General features: G+C 47.6%; 1 protein-coding gene across 2 annotated transcripts in view; it reads right to left on the bottom strand.

The window, feature by feature from the left end:
* Positions 1-25,392, bottom strand: part of RB1CC1 (RB1 inducible coiled-coil 1) — a 261,745-nt gene that overhangs the window by 68,322 nt on the left and 168,031 nt on the right. For both annotated transcript variants that reach the window (XM_075353273.1, XM_075353274.1), the window contains exons 15-18: positions 25,225-25,375; positions 24,003-24,111; positions 3,761-3,968; positions 2,077-2,125 (exon numbers count right to left, since the gene is read on the bottom strand). In XM_075353273.1, the coding sequence (XP_075209388.1) occupies positions 2,077-2,125; positions 3,761-3,968; positions 24,003-24,111; positions 25,225-25,375 (517 nt within the window). The remainder of the gene's footprint in view (positions 1-2,076; positions 2,126-3,760; positions 3,969-24,002; positions 24,112-25,224; positions 25,376-25,392) is intronic.

Raw genomic sequence — 25,392 nt, 5'->3', positions numbered from 1 at the left:
TATGCAGCCGGTCTCGCTGTCTTTTAGTTACCCTCCAAATAAGACCCCAGGGGCATTAATATCAGATCAGCTATAATGAATACCTTTGGTGAAGCAGATCAAGCACTTACGCAAAAAAAATAAAACCTACCGGCAGCCTAAACTGGATGAAGACTTAGAAAAGACGTACATTGTGTATAATTCACATTAAAAGTACATCCTGTGTGTTTTAAAACAAGAGAACGCTTGGAATTTGCTTTTTCTACAGTACGAGTGGTTGGCCTGCTGCGCCGAAAGTATTAGTTATACTTTATCTTCTCAGTGTGTACAATGTTGTTTGTCGTTCCTGCAGCTCCACACATCGCTGTGTGTAAACCCGCAGAAGCGACAAACATCTCCTTACCTGCCTCCACCGGCAATGCGGAAGGGAGAAGGTAGGCGGGATATTACATCCTGCTCATCTCCGCCCCTCCGCTTCTATTGACCGGCCAATTAGTGACTTCGCTGTGACGCCGAACGTCCCTCCCCCTTGAAGGAGGGATTGTTCAGCAGTCAGAGCGACGCCGCTGATAAGGTAAGTGTGTGTGAAGCTGCCGTAACGATAATGTTCACTACAGCAGCAATCACCACTATCGCATGTGCGATGGGGGCAGGTGCTATCGCGCTGGACATCGCTAGCAATTGTTAGCGATGTCGCAACATGTAAAGCCCGCCTAAGGCTTAAGACACACGGCATGAAAATCGGATCAAGTTGCAGTGCGATAAAACATTGCATTCCACTAAGACCAATATTAGCCTGTGTGTCAGCACACATGAGCGATTATTTCCTCGGCCCCAATGGGACCGAGAAAACAATAGCAGCATGCTGTGATTGTAATGCGAGACTTTCTCTCGCACCTATTCAAGTCTATGGGGCGAGAGAGAGATCGCACTGCACTCGCGGTACACCGGTGTACTGATAGTACAGGGCGAGAATAGCAATAGCCGGCTACGGAGGAGAGAGGGAGATGAATCTCCTCAGTGCCAGCCCGCCCCTCGCAGCTGAGGTCTGCTCGCACGATCGGACCTCAGTTGCAGGGACACTCGCATGACACTTGGCTCAGCTGTACTGCCAACGTGAGCAGAGTATCATGCGAGGGGATCGCAGTAATCCCCATGTGGCCCCAGCCTTAGAAAGAAAAGCAAAACTAGTATGCTTTGTACAAAACCACATACTTTGCATAGCAAGGTGTTAGGCTATGTGCCCACGGGGAGAGTGTCCTGCGGTTATATCCGCAGGACATTCCGCAGAAGCTGGCAGAAATCCGCAGCACAACTTATGTCTGTTTACATGCTGCGGTTGTACAGCGGAATGTCCTGCGGATATGCTGCGGTGTCCTGCATTGAGGATACAGTACCATGGCTTCGGCACTGCATCCTCAATGCAGAACAAGTGCTGGAGTGATCAGGGCGTTCATACTTACCTCCATCATGCAGCACGTCACTTTCCGGCCGTATCTGTGCAATGTGCAGGAGAAGGTGGGCGGGCCTGAACTAGCTCCGGCTGTCACATGACCGGAGCTCGTGCAGGCCCCGCCCACCTCCTCCTTCCTGCTCCTAGCTACACTGCGCTCCAGTCTGTACCGCTGCTATCAAGGCAGGTAAGTATGGGATCCTGCGGAGAAATCCGCAGGAATAATTCACATGCTGCAGATTTTTCCGCAAGGAAATTCGCATTATTTCCGCTGCGGAAAAAAACGCAGCATGGGCACAGCACTCCCCAAATGCCATAGAAATGGCTGGGGACTCGCTGTACTGCGGATTTTTCGGAATTTCCGCGAACAAATTGCGGAAAATTCCGCGAATTTTACGCAGCGTGGGCACATAGCCTAAGTGTCTTTCTAGACCACTCCTTGGATAACAGTGAGTCTTACAGGTTTTCTGAGAGCAATTGCCCTTTGGTTTTCACTAGAAGTATGTTATTCACTTATATTATTGCAGCACAAATACACTAATAAGATCTTAAACTTTATTCTGGTACACGGTTCATAAACCTATAAATAGATTAATATTAAAAAGAAGAGCAAAGCATACAACAGTAAGAAGACGGACACTCACCCTCTCTAGCAGCATAATCTTCTGTTTTTCCTCTGACAATGTAACATCACTATAAGAAACGTGCAGTAATATGGTTACAGGTGTATCATAGATAAGAAATCAAATCAAAGAGAATAGCTATAATTAGAAATTATGCAAGCAACAGTACCATCTTCTATAGAACAAGCAGTGACCGACTGCTATGGTCACTAGGAAATTGAGTTTTGAAAATCAAAATCTAAGGCTGCTTTCACACATCCGGTTTTTGCAGTGCGGCTAAATCTGGCTCTAAAACCTATGCAACAGATGTAGCGAAAAAAACGCATCCTTTGCATAAGTTTTTACATGCGGCCCGTCCGGTTTTTGCCGGTTGCGGCACACTACTGAGCATGCATAGTGCAAAAAACCGCATGCGGCGGCCGGATGCGGTTTTTGCCGCATCGCGCAACCGTAGGCATGCATTGGAAAAAGCGCCGGATGCGGCGCGATGCGTTTTTTTTCGCCGGACAAAAAACCGTGCCAGGCAACGTTCCATCCGGCCGCCGCATGGGCTAAATATGCCGCATCCGGCAAAAACCGGACCGAACGCAAGGCCATGCGGCACAATCCGGCACTACTGAAAGTCTATGTGGAAAAAACGCAACCGGCGGCAAAAAAAAACGGTTGCGTTTTTTCTGCAAAGAGCCAGATTGTGCCGCACAGCAAAAAACGGATGTGTGAAAGCAGCCTTAAAGAGAACCATCCAGTTATTGTCAGTTTTTCGCACACACGTTGTGCACAAAGGAGGACTGATCACAGCGCGCTCACTGTATAGTGCGTGATGCCTGTAATTGCTTCCCCCTTACGTCTGGAACGCTTTTCTTCCAGATACCACTCTTTCAGTAAAGCCTGCCAGGCATGATATAAATAATAATTACCTGCAGACAACCCCTAGATCGGCAGGTGAATAGTGTTTTTTTGCTGACTGGTTATCATTAAAAAATTCAAGTTCAGAATTGTTATATAGAGATAATATATATATATATATATATATAAAAAATCACTAAAAAAGGTAGGAAACACATCGCTTCACCACTTCTGCTGTAGTCGACCCACCGGTCATGTTGACTTGTGACAGTGAAGACTATCTGCTGACCATGAGCTTGTGATCGCCTCAGCCATGCGTGCATGGTCAACTTGTCAGCAGGTCAAGCACATGTTTTATTATTACTTTGCCAAAATCTCTCACCCTTAGTGTTTTATTTATTTTATTTATTTTTTTTTTTTTTTAAGTCCTTGCCAACTCCTTAAGAAAAGGAAGGATGAAAAATAATAGCCATCATTATAAAATAAAAGCAGTTAATTTATTAAAGTGAAGAGATAAAAAAGCTCTCACAAAGTGATGAAACAGACATCCTCATTGTAAGGTCTTTGGTACAGAGCTTGTATATGATATCTTATAAATGTATGGTACTGTAGAAATCAGTGCCACCAGTGTGACCTACATCTTTCTTGAGAATAGAGCCTCGTTGTAAGCCGCTGAGTGGAGAGATGGTTGAAATACCCACACGACCCCTCTCTACTGACAGCAGTGTGCGTCAAGTCCCCATTCTCAAGAAATGGCACTCACGTCACGTTTAGAGCATATCCTCTATATGAGCTGTTACCACCCCTTTAATTCATAAAAAGACGTTTAGCCAAACACAAGAGAAGAGACGGCACTTACTGCACAGCGGTCATACTGATTTCTAAAGTGGGCTCCATCCTATCTTCATCTTCATAAGAAAGTTCAGGCACTAAGGCTCCAGTAGGCTCAGAAGCAGAAACCGTGTGAGTCGAAGACATAAAACTCCTTAGCTTGCAAACTTCCTCATCAAGTCTCTTCTTCTCCTCGAGTAAACGCGCTCGGTCTTCAGAAAGTGTTTCAATTAAATCTGCAAAAAGAAAACCAAAACAAACAAAGAAGAGATGGAGAATCTGCTGAATACTTCCTTAGTGTAGTGTACTTAAAGGCCGGCCATGTAGTTTTTTTTATATATTAATCTGCCCCCAGTGTGTTTTAAATGATGCAATCTGCATCACTAGCATGGTTTTAAAACAGAAAACAAATTCATGTATTTATCTTTTAAAAAAAAAAAAAAAAGGCCTTGTATGCTTTGGTGGATGCAAATACCTTAGGTTTCAGTCATATGGGGCAGAGGTCTTGCTGGGATCAGTCACGGTCACTCAAAATGAGGCATGATTCTTTTTTTTTTTGTTTTTAACTTAGTCACGCCTCCAGAATTGAAATATATTACACCACAGGCCCTTCACCACCACTTCTCTGCTGAGCTCCTCCCATTAAGGTCACATAATCGTGACACCAGCACAGGTCCTTCACCACCACTTCTCTGCTGAGCTCCTCCCATTACGGTCACATAATCGTGACACCAGCACAGGTCCTTCACCACCACTTCTCTGCTGAGCTCCTCCCATTACGGTCACATAATCGTGACACCAGCACAGGTCCTTCACCACCACTTCTCTGCTGAGCTCCTCCCATTACGGTCACATAATCGTGACACCAGCACAGGTCCTTCACCACCACTTCTCTGCTGAGCTCCGGAGCTCATGGGCGACAATACCTCAATAACAGTGTCATCAGCAGATCAACCACAACAGTGCATCATGACTAGAATTTTTTTTCCTTTCGCCACGACAGCACCCACGAGAGAGGGATCCGCCCCCTTCAGGACAGGAAACCTACAGATAAAAAGGGGCGGTCCCCCTCCCTCATCAGTTGGTTTCCTGTCCTGAATGGATCGGAACCTACCATACCTGGGTCCAGTGGAGTCCGTGCGGTCTCTAGGGGAACGGCGGAGCTCAGGATCCGGAAGCACGGTCGGTGGAGCTCCCCTCGTGGACTCCATCCTCCGGTGCACCTCGTCCTCTTTCCCTTGGTCCGGCTTTGTCCACCTGGGAAATGACGCCTGCAGGACCGCGCTGGTGAGTATGCTGTACGCGGTGGGGCCGGAGGCCCTCTCTGTGCCAAGTGCCTGCTTCTTCCGGGTTGCAGGGCACGTGTGCGCGGGGGGGGGGGCGTATCCGGGACCTGCCGTGTCAGCGCGCGCGCTACTGCAGGGACCCGGAAGTGCATGGGAGCACTTCCGGGGGAACGGACGGCATGGAGAACGCTTGTGGATCCCTCCCTCCTGACGCGAAGAAACGCTGCTGGGCGGTGAGTTGCTGTGCGCGGTGGGTCCGGCGCTCCCTCTGCACCGCGTGCTTTGCAGCCTCGTGTACGCGCGGAGGAGGGCGTGTCCGGGGCCTGCCGCGTCGGAGCTCGTTGCTACAGTGGTGACCCGGAAATGCAGGAGCGCTTGGAGGGGGGCGGGGTGAACATGGGGTGCACTAAAGTGGGCTTCCCTATTAATGGAGAGTGGAGCTCCTGGCAATGTGCTCTGTTCCTTTCTATGATGGGAAGTCCACGCACCTCCCCATCCCGGGACCCTTCTCCGTCCAGGGATGCTGGACGTAAGGACTCCAGCGACTCCAGGAGTTCCACGGGTCGTAAGAGGAAGGAGGACCGTATTGACTCTGCATCCTCTAAGGGCTGACTGGCGAAGCCTTCGTCTCCACCTCCAAAGCCGGTATCCGTTCTTTTTTCTGGTATAGGTGAGTGAACTTCGTGAATGTCCCCCTATACTGATGTACCCTTCCGGTTCTGTTCCAGGCCCCTAGGAAGTGCACCGCTAAGGCTAATAATAAAGAATGCCCCCTGTGTGCTTGTCCCCTCCCTAAAGACTACAAACAAAGACTTTGTGGGCCCTGCATCCAAGCTATAAGGGGGGAGGCTCCGGCTTCTACTGTCCCCCCTCCGGATCTCCGGGACCTAATCCATTCAGAGATTCAGGCTTCTCTTCAGTCCCTTCAAGGGTCTAAGAAGCACAAGAAAACTCACCGCCAGCAGGATTCTCCCCAGTCTTCTGACTCGGATGAAAGCCATGGTGATTCTTCTTCAGCCTCTTCCTCGTCTTCTTCTGACGAGGCTGGAAAAGCATGTTTTTCATTGGATGGGATGGATGGCTTGGTGAAGGCCGTCCGATCAACTATGGGAGTTGCAGAAGAGAAAACCCCCAAGTCGGCTGATCATACTCTATTTGCTGGTCTCGCTCAGAAGAAGCGGAAGTCTTTCCCTGTTAATGAGGCCCTTAAAACCCTTGTTCGCAAGGAATGGCAGAAACAGGATCATCGCGGGTTTCTCCCATCTTCTTCGAAACGGCGATACCCCTTTGATGACGCGGACTTATCTCAATGGTGCAAAGTCCCAAAGGTGGATGTGGCCGTGGCAAAATCCTCCAAAAAGTCGGCGCTGCCTTTCGAGGATATGGGATTCCTGCAAGATCCTCTGAACCGTAAATCCGATGCCTTCCTGCGAAAGACCTGGGAAGCCTCTGCAGGGGCACTGAAGCCCGCCATTTCTGCGACATGTACTGCCCGGTCTCTTTCAGTCTGGCTGGATCACTTAGACAAGCAGCTTAAGTCAGGCACCTCCAGGGATAAGAAAACTAGGAGGGAATAAATGACCAATGTATAGGTTTGAAGAGAAATCAATTCAAACGAGGAAGGTTCAAGTATAACAATGAAGGCTTTATTCAAATGTAAAAAACCACTTTAAAAAGAGACTTGAACAAATAATCCAAGGTAATAAATATAGGTAAGGACAGGAAGATAGAGGAAAGGTTTCAGAGCAAAAAGGCAGTTTAGGTCTGAGCCGTCACCATGGGAAACAAACATAGGAGCTCCATCCTGGCATGTACAAGTTAATATTGCAATCCAAGTGGACAAAGACATGCCAACTATTACAGAGAGCAGAATTACTTACCCATGGTGAAGCTTAGTCAGACCAACAGCCACCGCACCCCAACGCGTTTCGTAGTCTTTTTCAAGGGACTGCGAATGGTGTGTGGCAAGGGGGATCTATTTATATGTGCCCCAGGCAGATGGTAGGTCGAACGCTCATTAACGGCCGCATGCAGGGGCGGAGATCCGTCCGGAGCGTCCATCATCGGGCCATTCCCGGAAGTGACGCGGGCGTATCAGTGTCGTCACACTGCGCCCGCCTCATCCCGTTACGGAGGCCGTCATGCAGGAGGCTCAGGAGGGGACCGCACAGCGCATGCGCGCCACGAGCGCGGCCATCATTAAAAAGGGCAATATGAAGGGCAGAATCGCAACAAGCAATATCAAATCAAAATGTGTTAAATATATATCGCAGATGGTGTAAATGGGAGTGAAAAACATTCCCAGGTGTTAGGGACACATCATATATAAAAAAGGCTAAAGAATGGACAGCACAGCACATACGTGCCACAGGTGCGGCCATCATTAAAAAGAGCAGATGGAAGGGCAAACTCGTCTCCAACGATACTGAGTAAGAGTATGTCTCATGCATGTCATAGGTAGTATATGGAGAAGTGAGGGACACTGTCACAACCTTGGTGACGTATCACCAGACATATCCCACAAATGCTGCAACATGGGGGGGGGGGGGGGGGGGGGAATTTTTAGGTCAGGGTCGGGGCCTGCAATAGGCACGACACCAAACAGATAATAAATCAATCCCTATCTAATAAAAAGGAGATTCAAAAATGGTTTTCCTAAGAATATGCATAGTTCATACTTCCCCCCAGATGTAACGTCCTGTTCCCAGAAATTCCCAGAAATTCGATATAGAACCGAAAGATGGAAAAAGTCGGAAGGTAGGGATCCGTCATGACGCAAACCCCGATCCCCCCCAGGTCTGCGGCAGGAAAATCCCGGACAGCCACCACAAGATATACAAAATACAAAGAAGATGTATAATATAGTACAAAAAACATCTAACGGAAATTTGTCATGATTCTTTCCAACGATGATGTCCCCATCTTTCATGCTTGTAATCCGAGCCGAATAGCATATGTCCCAATTGGATGTTGCGAGAAAGCCACAATCGATAGAGATCCCTCTGAATCATAGATGGAAAAGGAGTACACTAACAATGAATAAAAGGTAAAACAAAAATTAAAACCAAAGAAAAACACACCATTAAAAGAACAGAGGAGAAGCGGAGAATAGCATCAATGATTTCAATAGGTCTTTACAAAAAAGGCGCGAAAGACAGTTTCTCATTTAGGCCATATGGTGCCATAGTTCCCAATGTAACAATCCAGCGGCATTCAAGTTTAGCCAACGCTTTTTTATGATTGCCACCCCTTATTCCTAATTTAAGTTTATCAATTCCCCGAACTTTCAAAGAGGAGGGGTTGCAAGCATGATGTAGCTTGAAATGCCGTGGGATGGTTTTGAGGGACTCGAGATCAGACACCTCCCCTGCAGCAATTATATCCCTGACATGCTCCCGCACCCGGACACGGAATTGCCTAGATGTTAATCCGACATATGTCAGCCCGCATCCGCATCCGGCTGCGTAGATCACGTATTCAGTGCTGCAATTAATGAAGTGTCTGATCTCAAAACTCCTCTTCCCATCCGCTGATACAAAGGTTTTTGTCCTTTCAATGTTGCGGCATGACAGGCATGTTCCACAAGGGAAACATCCCCACCTTGGTGGTCCAACATTGAAAGGAAATGAGGTTTTGGGAGCATAGTGACTATGCACCAGATAGTCTCTTAGATTACGATTTTTCCGGGCTGTCAAAGCAGGGAATTTAGGGAGTACCAGTCTCAGTGATGGGTCGGTTTTCAAAATTGACCAATGTTTATAAAAGATTCCTCTAATATCCTCCCATTGATTGTTATAAGTTGTAATAAATCGAATGGTGGTATCTTGTTGTTTAATGTTTTTTTTGGAGGAAAGAAGTTGGTCTCTAGATGTAATTTTAGCTCTCCCATATCCTCGTTTAATATCCCTGAGACTGTATCCCCTCTCTCTGAACCGACTTTTCAAGTCCAGAGCTTGCTGCTCAAAGGCTTGGTCCGTTGAGCATACTCTTCGTGCACGCAAGAATTGCCCTGTTGGTATTGCCCTGATGGTAGAGGGTAGATGTGCAGAAGAGGCGTGCAGGAGACCGTTAACAGAGGTTTCTTTTCTAAAGATGGTAGTCTGGACTGTACGATCAGGCAAAATCATCACCTTGATATCCAAGAAGTCCACCTCCACTGGGTCCCATTTATAGGTGAGTCTGATATTTAAATCATTGCAATTAAGTGATGTGATAAACTCCTGTAGTTCAAGGTCGGTTCCCCTCCAGAAGATAAGGATGTCATCAATATATCTATGCCAGCACTGCACTGGGGAAGCGGCGCAGGCCCCGTCACCGAGAACCTCCCTCTCCCACGCACCCAAGAAGAGGTTCGCGTACGACGGGGCGCACGCCGCGCCCATTGCAGTGCCGCGCCTCTGGAGGAAGAACCGATCCTTGAACAAGAAGTAATTGTGGGTAAGAATAAACTCCAACAATTCCAAGATCAAATTCTGCATATCAACATCCCAATTGCTCATCCGTAGGAAGCATCTTGCGGCGGCCAAACCGTCGCAGTGCCGGATACATGAATAGAGGGTCTCCACATCAACTGTCACCAGCAACACACCACTATCCAAAGAGATACCATTAATCCTTCTCAGGACGTCCGAGGTGTCTCTGACAAAGGAGGGCAGTGTTTCGACTAATGGATGTAAATAAAAATCAATAAACTTACAAATACTATCACATAGCCCTCCGATGCCAGAGACAATCGGACGCCCCGGGGGACAGGTAGAATTTTTGTGTATCTTGGGTAATAAATAGAAAGTGGGCGTTACTGGGAACCTGGCATGGAGACCCTCACATACCTTCCTCGTGATCACACCACGCTGGAAGGCCGCCTCAAGAATAGCCTCCAGTTCAGACTCAAACCCTTTTATGGGATTCCCAGACAAGGAGGTGTAGGTGTCATGATCTCTTAACTGCCTAAATGCCTCACGTTCGTACATGTCCGTGGGCCAAATTACTACATTACCCCCCTTGTCCGCAGGTTTTATCACAATGCCCTCTAATGATTTTAACTCCTCAATTGCTTTTTTATGTCTTAGAGGGAGATTGTGACCAACCGTCGATCTCTTAAGGTTCCGGAGATCTTCTGAGACTAGTTTAATGAAGATATCAACCTGCGGACAAAGGGAGGAAGGAGGAAAGGCAGTAGAGCGTGGATATATCGAGGTGGGGAATTTACCTGATGAAGTACCGGCCGATTCCTTTTCCAGCTCCTTCAAAATTTTCAAAAGCTCAAGATCTTCAGATGTTAGTCCTTGAGTATCCATGTCATCTTTGGAATGCAGTTTGCACAGGATTAATTTCCTGGCAAATAATTGCAGGTCTTTTGTTACTGTAAAAAAATCGAAATCAGCATCAGGAGAGAAAGAAAGACCAAGACTTAAGACCTCAATCTGATTCTCAGTTAGTTTGTGTTTAGATAAATTGACAACCTCCAATACCTGTTTGCTTTTTTTATCCTTTGATTGTGGAGGGGTCAACTTTCTCTTTGTTTGGTAGTTCCTTTCCCCCTGATGCTTCGATCTCGTCTGTATACCAAGTCTCTCTGCAAATTGGTCACTCAAACCACTCCCCGTAGGGATCTCCTCTTCTGCTGAGGACATGGATGAAAAGGAGCCAGAGCGTGAACCCGTACTCTTGTTTTTTCTCCTTATATTCCTCTTCCATCTGTAGACAGTACCATTTTTATAGTCTGATAGATCTCTCTGATATTTTCTTGTTTTTGTTCCCGTAATCTCTTTTTCCCATTTGGAAAAATCTTTATCCAGATCTGCATTAAGAGATGCTAGTTTTTCTTTAGAGAAGCAATCTACAAGTTTCCCCTGGATGATGTTAATTTCCAGTTCAACTTCCTTCAAGGTGCTAGCATTATGGCCAACTAGGAGTTTCATGAAAGTCATGGAGCATATACTAGAGGCCTCCTCCCATTCCTTTTTAAAGGAATCCTCCTTTATATCAAAAGAGGGGAATAGTTGTACCCGTAAACCTCTTGGGATGAGGCCTTTCTGAATGTACCGCTCCATGAATGTCATGTTCCACCAGAGTCTTGTCTTTTGGTTTAGTAGTTGTTTCAATCTACCAACCATTTTTACATTCTCCTCTGTTTCCACATTAAAAACAGGCTCTGAACTTTCACTAAAAACCTGATTGATTTTTGTTAGCCACGCTTCTTCGCGCGCTTTGTGGTCCATGTGTCCTGTAGAAACTGCTGTGAATAAACACAGAAATATAGTTAAGAGGCAAGGTAGGACACCAAGGGCCACTTTATACATCATGGAACAACATGTGGTCACCCTCAAACAACCATATATAGCACTGAGAAAACTAGGAGGGAATAAATGACCAATGTATAGGTTTGAAGAGAAATCAATTCAAACGAGGAAGGTTCAAGTATAACAATGAAGGCTTTATTCAAATGTAAAAAACCACTTTAAAAAGAGACTTGAACAAATAATCCAAGGTAATAAATATAGGTAAGGACAGGAAGATAGAGGAAAGGTTTCAGAGCAAAAAGGCAGTTTAGGTCTGAGCCGTCACCATGGGAAACAAACATAGGAGCTCCATCCTGGCATGTACAAGTTAATATTGCAATCCAAGTGGACAAAGACATGCCAACTATTACAGAGAGCAGAATTACTTACCCATGGTGAAGCTTAGTCAGACCAACAGCCACCGCACCCCAACGCGTTTCGTAGTCTTTTTCAAGGGACTGCGAATGGTGTGTGGCAAGGGGGATCTATTTATATGTGCCCCAGGCAGATGGTAGGTCGAACGCTCATTAACGGCCGCATGCAGGGGCGGAGATCCGTCCGGAGCGTCCATCATCGGGCCATTCCCGGAAGTGACGCGGGCGTATCAGTGTCGTCACACTGCGCCCGCCTCATCCCGTTACGGAGGCCGTCATGCAGGAGGCTCAGGAGGGGACCGCACAGCGCATGCGCGCCACGAGCGCGGCCATCATTAAAAAGGGCAATATGAAGGGCAGAATCGCAACAAGCAATATCAAATCAAAATGTGTTAAATATATATCGCAGATGGTGTAAATGGGAGTGAAAAACATTCCCAGGTGTTAGGGACACATCATATATAAAAAAGGCTAAAGAATGGACAGCACAGCACATACGTGCCACAGGTGCGGCCATCATTAAAAAGAGCAGATGGAAGGGCAAACTCGTCTCCAACGATACTGAGTAAGAGTATGTCTCATGCATGTCATAGGTAGTATATGGAGAAGTGAGGGACACTGTCACAACCTTGGTGACGTATCACCAGACATATCCCACAAATGCTGCAACATGGGGGGGGGGGGGGGGAATTTTTAGGTCAGGGTCGGGGCCTGCAATAGGCACGACACCTATTGCAGGCCCCGACCCTGACCTAAAAATTCCCCCCCCCCCCCCCCCCCCCCCCCCCCATGTTGCAGCATTTGTGGGATATGTCTGGTGATACGTCACCAAGGTTGTGACAGTGTCCCTCACTTCTCCATATACTACCTATGACATGCATGAGACATACTCTTACTCAGTATCGTTGGAGACGAGTTTGCCCTTCCATCTGCTCTTTTTAATGATGGCCGCACCTGTGGCACGTATGTGCTGTGCTGTCCATTCTTTAGCCTTTTTTATATATGATGTGTCCCTAACACCTGGGAATGTTTTTCACTCCCATTTACACCATCTGCGATATATATTTAACACATTTTGATTTGATATTGCTTGTTGCGATTCTGCCCTTCATATTGCCCTTTTTAATGATGGCCGCGCTCGTGGCGCGCATGCGCTGTGCGGTCCCCTCCTGAGCCTCCTGCATGACGGCCTCCGTAACGGGATGAGGCGGGCGCAGTGTGACGACACTGATACGCCCGCGTCACTTCCGGGAATGGCCCGATGATGGACGCTCCGGACGGATCTCCGCCCCTGCATGCGGCCGTTAATGAGCGTTCGACCTACCATCTGCCTGGGGCACATATAAATAGATCCCCCTTGCCACACACCATTCGCAGTCCCTTGAAAAAGACTACGAAACGCGTTGGGGTGCGGTGGCTGTTGGTCTGACTAAGCTTCACCATGGGTAAGTAATTCTGCTCTCTGTAATAGTTGGCATGTCTTTGTCCACTTGGATTGCAATATTAACTTGTACATGCCAGGATGGAGCTCCTATGTTTGTTTCCCATGGTGACGGCTCAGACCTAAACTGCCTTTTTGCTCTGAAACCTTTCCTCTATCTTCCTGTCCTTACCTATATTTATTACCTTGGATTATTTGTTCAAGTCTCTTTTTAAAGTGGTTTTTTACATTTGAATAAAGCCTTCATTGTTATACTTGAACCTTCCTCGTTTGAATTGATTTCTCTTCAAACCTATACATTGGTCATTTATTCCCTCCTAGTTTTCTCAGTGCTATATATGGTTGTTTGAGGGTGACCACATGTTGTTCCATGATGTATAAAGTGGCCCTTGGTGTCCTACCTTGCCTCTTAACTATATTTCTGTGTTTATTCACAGCAGTTTCTACAGGACACATGGACCACAAAGCGCGCGAAGAAGCGTGGCTAACAAAAATCAATCAGGTTTTTAGTGAAAGTTCAGAGCCTGTTTTTAATGTGGAAACAGAGGAGAATGTAAAAATGGTTGGTAGATTGAAACAACTACTAAACCAAAAGACAAGACTCTGGTGGAACATGACATTCATGGAGCGGTACATTCAGAAAGGCCTCATCCCAAGAGGTTTACGGGTACAACTATTCCCCTCTTTTGATATAAAGGAGGATTCCTTTAAAAAGGAATGGGAGGAGGCCTCTAGTATATGCTCCATGACTTTCATGAAACTCCTAGTTGGCCATAATGCTAGCACCTTGAAGGAAGTTGAACTGGAAATTAACATCATCCAGGGGAAACTTGTAGATTGCTTCTCTAAAGAAAAACTAGCATCTCTTAATGCAGATCTGGATAAAGATTTTTCCAAATGGGAAAAAGAGATTACGGGAACAAAAACAAGAAAATATCAGAGAGATCTATCAGACTATAAAAATGGTACTGTCTACAGATGGAAGAGGAATATAAGGAGAAAAAACAAGAGTACGGGTTCACGCTCTGGCTCCTTTTCATCCATGTCCTCAGCAGAAGAGGAGATCCCTACGGGGAGTGGTTTGAGTGACCAATTTGCAGAGAGACTTGGTATACAGACGAGATCGAAGCATCAGGGGGAAAGGAACTACCAAACAAAGAGAAAGTTGACCCCTCCACAATCAAAGGATAAAAAAAGCAAACAGGTATTGGAGGTTGTCAATTTATCTAAACACAAACTAACTGAGAATCAGATTGAGGTCTTAAGTCTTGGTCTTTCTTTCTCTCCTGATGCTGATTTCGATTTTTTTACAGTAACAAAAGACCTGCAATTATTTGCCAGGAAATTAATCCTGTGCAAACTGCATTCCAAAGATGACATGGATACTCAAGGACTAACATCTGAAGATCTTGAGCTTTTGAAAATTTTGAAGGAGCTGGAAAAGGAATCGGCCGGTACTTCATCAGGTAAATTCCCCACCTCGATATATCCACGCTCTACTGCCTTTCCTCCTTCCTCCCTTTGTCCGCAGGTTGATATCTTCATTAAACTAGTCTCAGAAGATCTCCGGAACCTTAAGAGATCGACGGTTGGTCACAATCTCCCTCTAAGACATAAAAAAGCAATTGAGGAGTTAAAATCATTAGAGGGCATTGTGATAAAACCTGCGGACAAGGGGGGTAATGTAGTAATTTGGCCCACGGACATGTACGAACGTGAGGCATTTAGGCAGTTAAGAGATCATGACACCTACACCTCCTTGTCTGGGAATCCCATAAAAGGGTTTGAGTCTGAACTGGAGGCTATTCTTGAGGCGGCCTTCCAGCGTGGTGTGATCACGAGGAAGGTATGTGAGGGTCTCCATGCCAGGTTCCCAGTAACGCCCACTTTCTATTTATTACCCAAGATACACAAAAATTCTACCTGTCCCCCGGGGCGTCCGATTGTCTCTGGCATCGGAGGGCTATGTGATAGTATTTGTAAGTTTATTGATTTTTATTTACATCCATTAGTCGAAACACTGCCCTCCTTTGTCAGAGACACCTCGGACGTCCTGAGAAGGATTAATGGTATCTCTTTGGATAGTGGTGTGTTGCTGGTGACAGTTGATGTGGAGACCCTCTATTCATGTATCCGGCACTGCGACGGTTTGGCCGCCGCAAGATGCTTCCTACGGATGAGCAATTGGGATGTTGATATGCAGAATTTGATCTTGGAATTGTTGGAGTTTATTCTTACCCACAATTACTTCTTGTTCAAGGATCGGTTCTTCCTCCAGAGGCGCGGCACTGCAATGGGCGCGGCGTGCGCCCCGTCGTACGCGAACCTCTTCTTGGGTGCGTGGGAGAGGGAGGTTCTCGGTGACGGGGCCTGCGCCGCTTCCCCAGTGCAGTGCTGGCATAGATATATTGATGACATCCTTATCTTCTGGAGGGGAACCGACCTTGAACTACAGGAGTTTATCACATCACTTAATTGCAATGATTTAAATATCAGACTCACCTATAAATGGGACCCAGTGGAGGTGGACTTCTTGGATATCAAGGTGATGATTTTGCCTGATCGTACAGTCCAGACTACCATCTTTAGAAAAGAAACCTCTGTTAACGGTCTCCTGCACGCCTCTTCTGCACATCTACCCTCTACCATCAGGGCAATACCAACAGGGCAATTCTTGCGTGCACGAAGAGTATGCTCAACGGACCAAGCCTTTGAGCAGCAAGCTCTGGACTTGAAAAGTCGGTTCAGAGAGAGGGGATACAGTCTCAGGGATATTAAACGAGGATATGGGAGAGCTAAAATTACATCTAGAGACCAACTTCTTTCCTCCAAAAAAAACATTAAACAACAAGATACCACCATTCGATTTATTACAACTTATAACAATCAATGGGAGGATATTAGAGGAATCTTTTATAAACATTGGTCAATTTTGAAAACCGACCCATCACTGAGACTGGTACTCCCTAAATTCCCTGCTTTGACAGCCCGGAAAAATCGTAATCTAAGAGACTATCTGGTGCATAGTCACTATGCTCCCAAAACCTCATTTCCTTTCAATGTTGGACCACCAAGGTGGGGATGTTTCCCTTGTGGAACATGCCTGTCATGCCGCAACATTGAAAGGACAAAAAACTTTGTATCAGCGGATGGGAAGAGGAGTTTTGAGATCAGACACTTCATTAATTGCAGCACTGAATACGTGATCTACGCAGCCGGATGCGGATGCGGGCTGACATATGTCGGATTAACATCTAGGCAATTCCGTGTCCGGGTGCGGGAGCATGTCAGGGATATAATTGCTGCAGGGGAGGTGTCTGATCTCGAGTCCCTCAAAACCATCCCACGGCATTTCAAGCTACATCATGCTTGCAACCCCTCCTCTTTGAAAGTTCGGGGAATTGATAAACTTAAATTAGGAATAAGGGGTGGCAATCATAAAAAAGCGTTGGCTAAACTTGAATGCCGCTGGATTGTTACATTGGGAACTATGGCACCATATGGCCTAAATGAGAAACTGTCTTTCGCGCCTTTTTTGTAAAGACCTATTGAAATCATTGATGCTATTCTCCGCTTCTCCTCTGTTCTTTTAATGGTGTGTTTTTCTTTGGTTTTAATTTTTGTTTTACCTTTTATTCATTGTTAGTGTACTCCTTTTCCATCTATGAATCAGAGGGATCTCTATCGATTGTGGCTTTCTCGCAAAATCCAATTGGGACATATGCTATTCGGCTCGGATTACAAGCATGAAAGATGGGGACATCATCGTTGGAAAGAATCATGACAAATTTCCGTTAGATGTTTTTTGTACTATATTATACATCTTCTTTGTATTTTGTATATCTTGTGGTGGCTGTCCGGGATTTTCCTGCCGCAGACCTTGATCCCACCTCCTTTTTTTGGGGGGGGATCGGGGTTTGCGTCATGACGGATCCCTACCTTCCGACTTTTTCCATCTTTCGGTTCTATATCGAATTTCTGGGAATTTCTGGGAACAGGACGTTACATCTGGGGGGAAGTATGAACTATGCATATTCTTAGGAAAACCATTTTTGAATCTCCTTTTTATTAGATAGGGATTGATTTATTATCTGTTTGGTGTCGTGCCTATTGCAGGCCCCGACCCTGACCTAAAAATTCCACAAATGCTGCAACATGGGGGGGGGGGAATTTTTAGGTCAGGGTCGGGGCCTGCAATAGGCACGACACCTATTGCAGGCCCCGACCCTGACCTAAAAATTCCCCCCCCCCCCCCCCCCCCATGTTGCAGCATTTGTGGGATATGTCTGGTGATACGTCACCAAGGTTGTGACAGTGTCCCTCACTTCTCCATATACTACCTATGACATGCATGAGACATACTCTTACTCAGTATCGTTGGAGACGAGTTTGCCCTTCCATCTGCTCTTTTTAATGATGGCCGCACCTGTGGCACGTATGTGCTGTGCTGTCCATTCTTTAGCCTTTTTTATATATGATGTGTCCCTAACACCTGGGAATGTTTTTCACTCCCATTTACACCATCTGCGATATATATTTAACACATTTTGATTTGATATTGCTTGTTGCGATTCTGCCCTTCATATTGCCCTTTTTAATGATGGCCGCGCTCGTGGCGCGCATGCGCTGTGCGGTCCCCTCCTGAGCCTCCTGCATGACGGCCTCCGTAACGGGATGAGGCGGGCGCAGTGTGACGACACTGATACGCCCGCGTCACTTCCGGGAATGGCCCGATGATGGACGCTCCGGACGGATCTCCGCCCCTGCATGCGGCCGTTAATGAGCGTTCGACCTACCATCTGCCTGGGGCACATATAAATAGATCCCCCTTGCCACACACCATTCGCAGTCCCTTGAAAAAGACTACGAAACGCGTTGGGGTGCGGTGGCTGTTGGTCTGACTAAGCTTCACCATGGGTAAGTAATTCTGCTCTCTGTAATAGTTGGCATGTCTTTGTCCACTTGGATTGCAATATTAACTTGTACATGCCAGGATGGAGCTCCTATGTTTGTTTCCCATGGTGACGGCTCAGACCTAAACTGCCTTTTTGCTCTGAAACCTTTCCTCTATCTTCCTGTCCTTACCTATATTTATTACCTTGGATTATTTGTTCAAGTCTCTTTTTAAAGTGGTTTTTTACATTTGAATAAAGCCTTCATTGTTATACTTGAACCTTCCTCGTTTGAATTGATTTCTCTTCAAACCTATACATTGGTCATTTATTCCCTCCTAGTTTTCTCAGTGCTATATATGGTTGTTTGAGGGTGACCACATGTTGTTCCATGATGTATAAAGTGGCCCTTGGTGTCCTACCTTGCCTCTTACCTCCAGGGATAAGATTGTTTCCTCGCTCCCCTTACTCAAAGACGCGGCTAATTACCTGGCAGATGCTTCTGCTGACTCTGTCCGCCTGGCGGCCCAAGCGGCAGAGTCTTCTAATGCAGCCCGGAGAGCTCTCTGGCTGAAGTCATGGAAAGGTGACACATCTTCAAAATCGAGACTGTGTGCACTTCCCTGTGAGGGTGAGTTCCTCTTTGGTCCTCAGCTGGATGACATACTCACCAAGGCTGGTGATAGTAAAAAGGGGTTCCCTAATGCATTTACTCCTCCCTCTAGGCCCCCGTATCGCAAACGTCGTTTCCAGCCCACCCGGCCCGACCGCAGGGACAGATCTGACAACCCCGCTTCTGGGTCCAAGGGAGCCCTGTTTGGCAACCCTTCCTTCCGTCGGAAGTTCCCCAAACAATGATGAGGTTTTTCCGGTGGGAGGCAGGCTCCGTTTTTTTGCGGACGTTTGGACAACCATCACTTCCAGCTCCTTTATCCTGGATTTGCTCTCACATGGTCTCCGGCTGGAATTCACATCCCTCCCTCCTCGATTTTTTTGTCTTACACCCACTAGGAGGTCGGCAGCTCAACATCACGCACTGGTGTCAGCAGTCCTCACTCTCGTGGACAAGCAGGTTCTTGCGCCGGTCCCGTTACATCAGAGGGGCCAAGGGTTCTACTCCCCCCTTTTCTTAGTACCAAAACCCGATGGGTCATTTAGGACTATAATTAATCTAAAGAAGCTTAATCTCTTTCTGAAATACCGGCCGTTTAAAATGGAATCCCTCCTGACCACTATAAAATTGCTCTACCCCAATTGTTACATGGCAGTCCTTGATCTACAAGATGCGTATTACCACGTCCCGATCCACCCACGTTATCAGCAGTACCTCCGGGTAGCACTCTCCATTCACGACTCCGTTCACCATTTCCAATTCACGGCCATGCCCTTCGGCGTCTCCCTCGCCCCACGGATTTTCACTAAAGTCATGGCTGAGGTCACTGCTCACCTTCGCGAACACCAGACTTTCATCGTCCCTTATTTGGATGATCTACTGGTTGTGGGTAGCACGGCGGCACAATGTTCCCTCCGCCTCCATCATGCTATGTCGACCCTGGGCCGTCTCGGGTGGCTTTTGAATCTACAAAAATCTAGACTCACGCCCTCCACCTTTCAGTCTTTCCTAGGCATGCACCTGGATTCCCGCCAACAGCGTTGTTTTCTTCCGTCGGACAAAGTGGCCAAAATCCAGAGGATTGTACGGCGCGCACAGAGCCACAGGTCACTCTCCGGTCCGCCATGTCTCTGTTGGGGTCCCTGACTTCCTGTATCCCCGCTGTCCAGTGGGCCCAGCTTCACTCCAGACAGCTACAGTGGGAGGTCCTGGCGGCTACAAGATCCCATCAAGGGTCCCTCGATCATCCTCTGACCTTGACAGACACTACCCGTGCTTCCCTGACCTGGTGGCTGCTGGAGGCGAACTTAACCAAGGGGAAGGAATGGCATGTGCATTCCACCAGTCTCCTCACAACGGACGCCAGCCCCTGGGGGTGGGGGGCTCACCTGGGGGACTCTATGGCCCAAGGTCTTTGGTCCGCTCAAGAGTCAACGGCATCCTCCAACCGGAAAGAACTTATGGCAGTCAGTCAAGCCCTGATGTCCTTTCTTCCCCTCCTCAGGGGCACCCATGTACGGCTCTGTATGGACAATCGGACGGTGGTCGCATACATCAACCGCCAGGGGGGGACGAGGTCCTCTTCCCTCATGTCCACGGCGGTTCACCTATTGGAGCTCGCCGAAACACATCTCTTGTCCCTCTCTGTGGTACACATCCGGGGGGTGGACAATGTCAAAGCGGATTTCCTCAGCCGTCACACTCTCAGTCAGGGCGAATGGGTCTTACATCGGGAGGTCTTTGCTCAAATCGTGCAGTGCTGGGGCCTGCCGGTTATAGACTTGTTTTCTACCAAAGACAACAGGCAGTTGAAACAATTTGGCTCCCTGAACAGGGCAGATCAGCCGACGGTCCTGGATGCCCTTCAGGTTCCTTGGCGGTACAGCCTTGCTTATGCCTTCCCTCCCATGATTCTCCTTCCTACAGTCCTTCGGAAGATCAGGGAAGATCAAGCTCGCATTCTCGTTATCGCTCCCTTCTGGCCCAGGCGTCCCTGGTTCTCCCTCCTGAGACATATGTCAGTAACGGACCCCTGGGTTCTCCCCTCTCGACCAGACCTCCTTTCACAGGGTCCTTTCCTTCATCCACGCGTCAAGGGACTCCACTTGACGGCATGGAATTTGAAAGGGCGTTACTAGTCTCCCGTGGGTTTTCCAGTCGCCTTGTGGATACCCTACTGCGGAGTAGAAAGCCGGTAACCACCCGTCAGTATGGTCGAGTATGGAAGCAGTTCCTTGCCTCCTTCCCTGAGTCCTCACCCTCTGTAGTCCCGATCCCCTCTATTCTTGAGTTTCTCCAGTCTGGACGGGATATGGGTCTATCAGTCAGTACCCTCAAAGTTCATGTGTCTGCCCTGGGCGCCCTTTACAATTCCAATATAGCAGGTAATAGGTGGGTCATGCGTTTCATCAAGGCATGTGACCGCGGTCAACCGCTCCGTCTCGCCTGCCCACCCCCCTGGGATCTCACTCTGGTTCTGGATGCCCTGACCCTTCCACCCTTTGAGCCGCTCGCCTCGGCGTCTGGAAAATTACTGTCCCTCAAAACCTGCCTCTTAGTCGCTCTCACTTCTGCCCGTCGTGTTAGCGATCTTCAGGCTCTGTCCGTGGATCCTCCCTTCCTTAGGATTTTTCCAGATCGAATCGTCCTCAAAACGGACCCGGCTTATTTGCCTAAAGTAGCTTCCCAGTTCCACCGTAGTCAAGAAATCATCCTCCCTTCCTTCTTTCCTGTCCATACCACACCTGAAGAATGCCGTTTTCACACCCTAGACGTTAGGGAAACAGTTCTAGCTTATATATCTCGGACAGCCTCTTGGCGACAGGATAGGGCTTTGTTTCTTGCCTTTCAGGGTTCCAGACGTGGCCGTCAGGTGACGAAGCATACCTTGGCCCGATGGATGCGGGATGCCATTTCCATTGCATATGAGATGAAGCAAGAGCCTCTTCCTTCCCCTGTACAGGCTCACTCTACTAGGGCGATGGCCTCCTCTTGGGCCGCCATGGCAGATGTCTCCATCGACAGTATTTGTAAGGCGGCCACCTGGTCCTCTCCCTCTACCTTTTACAAACACTACCGGCTGGACCTTTCTTCCTCCTCAGACCTTGCTTTCGGGAGATCGGTCCTTCAGATGGTTGTCCCTCGCTAAGTGTATTCTCTCTCTCCAAGTCTCTCGTGGGTGCTGTCGTGGCGAAAGGAAAAGACTATATTACTTACCGGTAATGGGATTTTCCAGAGTCCACGACAGCACCCTTTACACCCCTGCCCTTTTTTACTTTTCACCCTTTGGTGTTATTTAAACTTTTCTCTTTCCTTGTTACTTAATCCTTGGCGGTTCCTCTCACATTCTCTGAAACTAACTGATGAGGGAGGGGGACCGCCCCTTTTTATCTGTAGGTTTCCTGTCCTGAAGGGGGCGGATCCCTCTCTCGTGGGTGCTGTCGTGGACTCTGGCAAATCCCATTACCGGTAAGTAATATACCGTATTTTTCGGACCATAAGACGCACTTTTTTTTCCCCCAAATGTTGGGGGAAAGTTGGGGGTGCGTCTTATGGTCTGACTATAGGGCTGCGGCTGGGAATGAGGGTGCTGCGGGTCATCGGGGGCACGAGCAGGCAGCAGCAGCGCCTGCCGTGACCACGTGGGCCCGCTCACTACATATGCACGCCCATCCTCCCGCCCATCTCTCAGCGCTGAAGCCGGCACTGACAGGTGGGCGGGAGGACGAGCGGGGACGCGCGCATAGCAAAGAGCCGGCCGCATGATCACCCCTGGCAATTACAGCCTGGAGTGATCATGTGCGGCTGTATTCACTGCTCCCCGCGCGTCATTACCAGCGCGGGGTGCAGTGAATCAGTACACTCACCCGTCCCCGTGTGTGGAGCCGCCCCCCTGCTGCACGCGATGTCTTCCTGTCTGTGCCGGTCAGCTGATCTGTGCTGAGCCGGTCAGCTGATCTGTGCTGAGCCGGTCAGCTGATCTGTGCTGAGCCGGTCAGCTGATCTGTGCTGAGCCGGTCAGCTGATCTGTGCTGAGCCGGTCAGCTGATCTGTGCTGAGCCGGTCAGCTGATCGGCACAGACAGGAAGACATCGCGATGCAGCAGGGGAACGGCTCCACACACACAGGTCAGCGTGCCAGAGAGGAAGATATGATCGGTGCTGCAGGGAGTGAGGAAAAGGTGAGTATAAACGTTTATTTTTTTCTCTGTGCTATAGGATACAGGCCATATACCAGGATGGTATATGAGCACGATGGGGGCATATAGCAGGATGGGAGTATATGAGCAGGAGGGATGGGGGGGGTATGTGAACAGGCTGGATGGGGGGGGGGGTATGTGAACAGGCTGGATGGGGGGGGGGTATGTGAACAGGCTGGATGGGGGGGGGGTATGTGAACAGGCTGGATGGGGGGGGGGGGGGTATGTGAACAGGCTGGATGGGGGGGGGGTATGTGAACAGGCTGGATGGGGGGGGGTATGTGAACAGGCTGGATGGGGGGGGTATGTGAACAGGCTGGATGGGGGGGTATGTGAACAGGCTGGATGGGGGGGGGGTATGTGAACAGGCTGGATGGGGGGGTATGTGAACAGGCTGGATGGGGGGGTATGTGAACAGGCTGGATGGGGGTTTATAGCAGGATCATATACAAGGCAGGAGGATCATTACCAGGATGGGGTACCTTAGTAGAGAATTTGGGGACATTACCCCCATAAGTGTCAGCAGCAGATCCTCGCCCCATAACAGTGTGTCATGACCACATTTTTTGCTTAAAGTTTTATTTTCCCATTTTCCTCCTCTAAAACCAGGGTGCGTCTTATAGTCCGGTGCGTCTTATAGTCCGAAAAATACGGTAGTCTTTCCTCTATTTTCCGTCTCTAAAACCTAGGTGCATCTTATTCTCTGGTGCATCTTATAGTTCGAATAATATGGTACGTTTTACTGATGGGGGGTATTTCACAACTGTAATATGGATCAATTGTGAATAATAATTTAGCTCAGACAATTTTTGTTACCACCACCTTACTTGCCCAAGTTTAGTCCAATATTTTATTTAATATTTTTTGAAGACTCCTCTAAGCAGAAACTGTTTTGTAGCCACTTTAAAACAGTCTAGCAAGTAAAAAAAAATAAAGAAAAAAAAAAAAAGCAACCACAGAATTTTGGAGCAAGGCATGTACGCCACTTTTATGGAGTAGAATTATAACACATTTACATCTACTCAACCAAAACAAATCCATGACACTTGTGCTGGTTTATCATGAGAACACGGCATTTGTGGGAGACAGCAGACACAACAGCAGCATGCCAGCTCATGATAAAAATCCACAACTTATCCACCAAATAGGACCACTATTGTCTTTTCCCCTGAGCCCACCACTTACCTTTATCTCTCTCCTGTTGCTGTGTAATACTCTTCAGCTTCTCACTCAGATCATTAATTATATTTTCTTTTTTCAGTCTCTCCCTTGTTAAAACGGTGTTAAAGTTTGTCTGTGGGGAACAGAATAAATTTAGTAATAAAACTAATCATTCACAGTATATTTACCGGACATAGCGATCAGATCATTTGTTAAATTTACTTTGATTAAAGGCAAACAGAAGAATACCCTACACATCTCACCATCACGTATATTTAAGATGATGGGATACAGTATGACTGATTGTGACCATTCTGCTACTGATGAGACCTGAGTTGTTGTCCGCTGATCGGCAACATAGGAAGCTGGGATTTATACAGCACGGAATACACATCAATAGAAAGCAGCTCATGTTTTTGTAAGATATTCTCTAGAGAATGAAGGAATAGTACAATAAAAAAGAAGAAATTGGAATGGTTTATCCCTTGAATCCCATGCTGCACCAACATGACCTCTCACGTGCACGCTGTACCGGCGGTGAGGATGTCCAATCTGTCACCTGACTGCTGCAGCCAATCACCGACCTCATGGTGTGCTGTATATGCAAGATGTCACCACTGAGCGCAGTGATTGGCAGCATGACGGCATTCATAATTGCAGTACAAGTCAGGAAGACCGGCAGGACCACTAGAGAAGTGGCACTGGCTTTTCCAGGCGAGTTATTTATATTACTTGCCTTTAGTAAGTCCTGGACTACACCTACATTTGCTAAATTCCAGGAAACCTGTTTTTTAACTTTTAGCACTTTTCATTCGTTTTGATTTTAGATTTCTTTAAACCTATAAAAGTAGTTGCCATTTTTACATACAATGCAATAATAAACATACAGCATATGCACATGCCAGTAGATATTGATGCAGCTGTTAGGGCACAGTTATGTCCTAACATGTAGTCAGAGAGCCCTGTACCTTGGAGGGCTGTACATGTTGGGTAATGGGTCTAGAATGCCTCTCTGTGATTCCCAGTAATGCAGTCAATTTGGGAGTCCACATGATCTCCCTCTGAATGTAATGATCAGTGGAGATCATGGCCTTCAACAGGTTAAAGCTGGAAACAGGCTCTGTATGTTAGAGCCGTTGCCCTGCAGGGTACTTGGTGCGCTCAGCAGAGTGAGCACGCTCGTCTGATGCTGCCCTCCTTGTAGTCCTCCATCAACCAGTTAGAACAATTCCCCGTTGTTACGGACCTGCTGTTCTGCTATGAGGGTGATCCTGAGGTTCTGCAGATCTTCAGTTTTTTTCTTTTCTTGCTGTTCAAGTTGCTCAGAGATCAGCTGTTTCTCCTGCTGAAGCTTTTCTTGGATCTCACAAACCAGACTGTGTGCAAGTCCAGAAGAACTTAAAACAGAGATGAG

Source organism: Anomaloglossus baeobatrachus, chromosome 6 (assembly GCF_048569485.1).
Source record: "Anomaloglossus baeobatrachus isolate aAnoBae1 chromosome 6, aAnoBae1.hap1, whole genome shotgun sequence".
Lineage (NCBI taxonomy): Eukaryota > Metazoa > Chordata > Amphibia > Anura > Aromobatidae > Anomaloglossus > Anomaloglossus baeobatrachus.
This window is presented reverse-complemented; position numbering and strand designations above follow the sequence as displayed.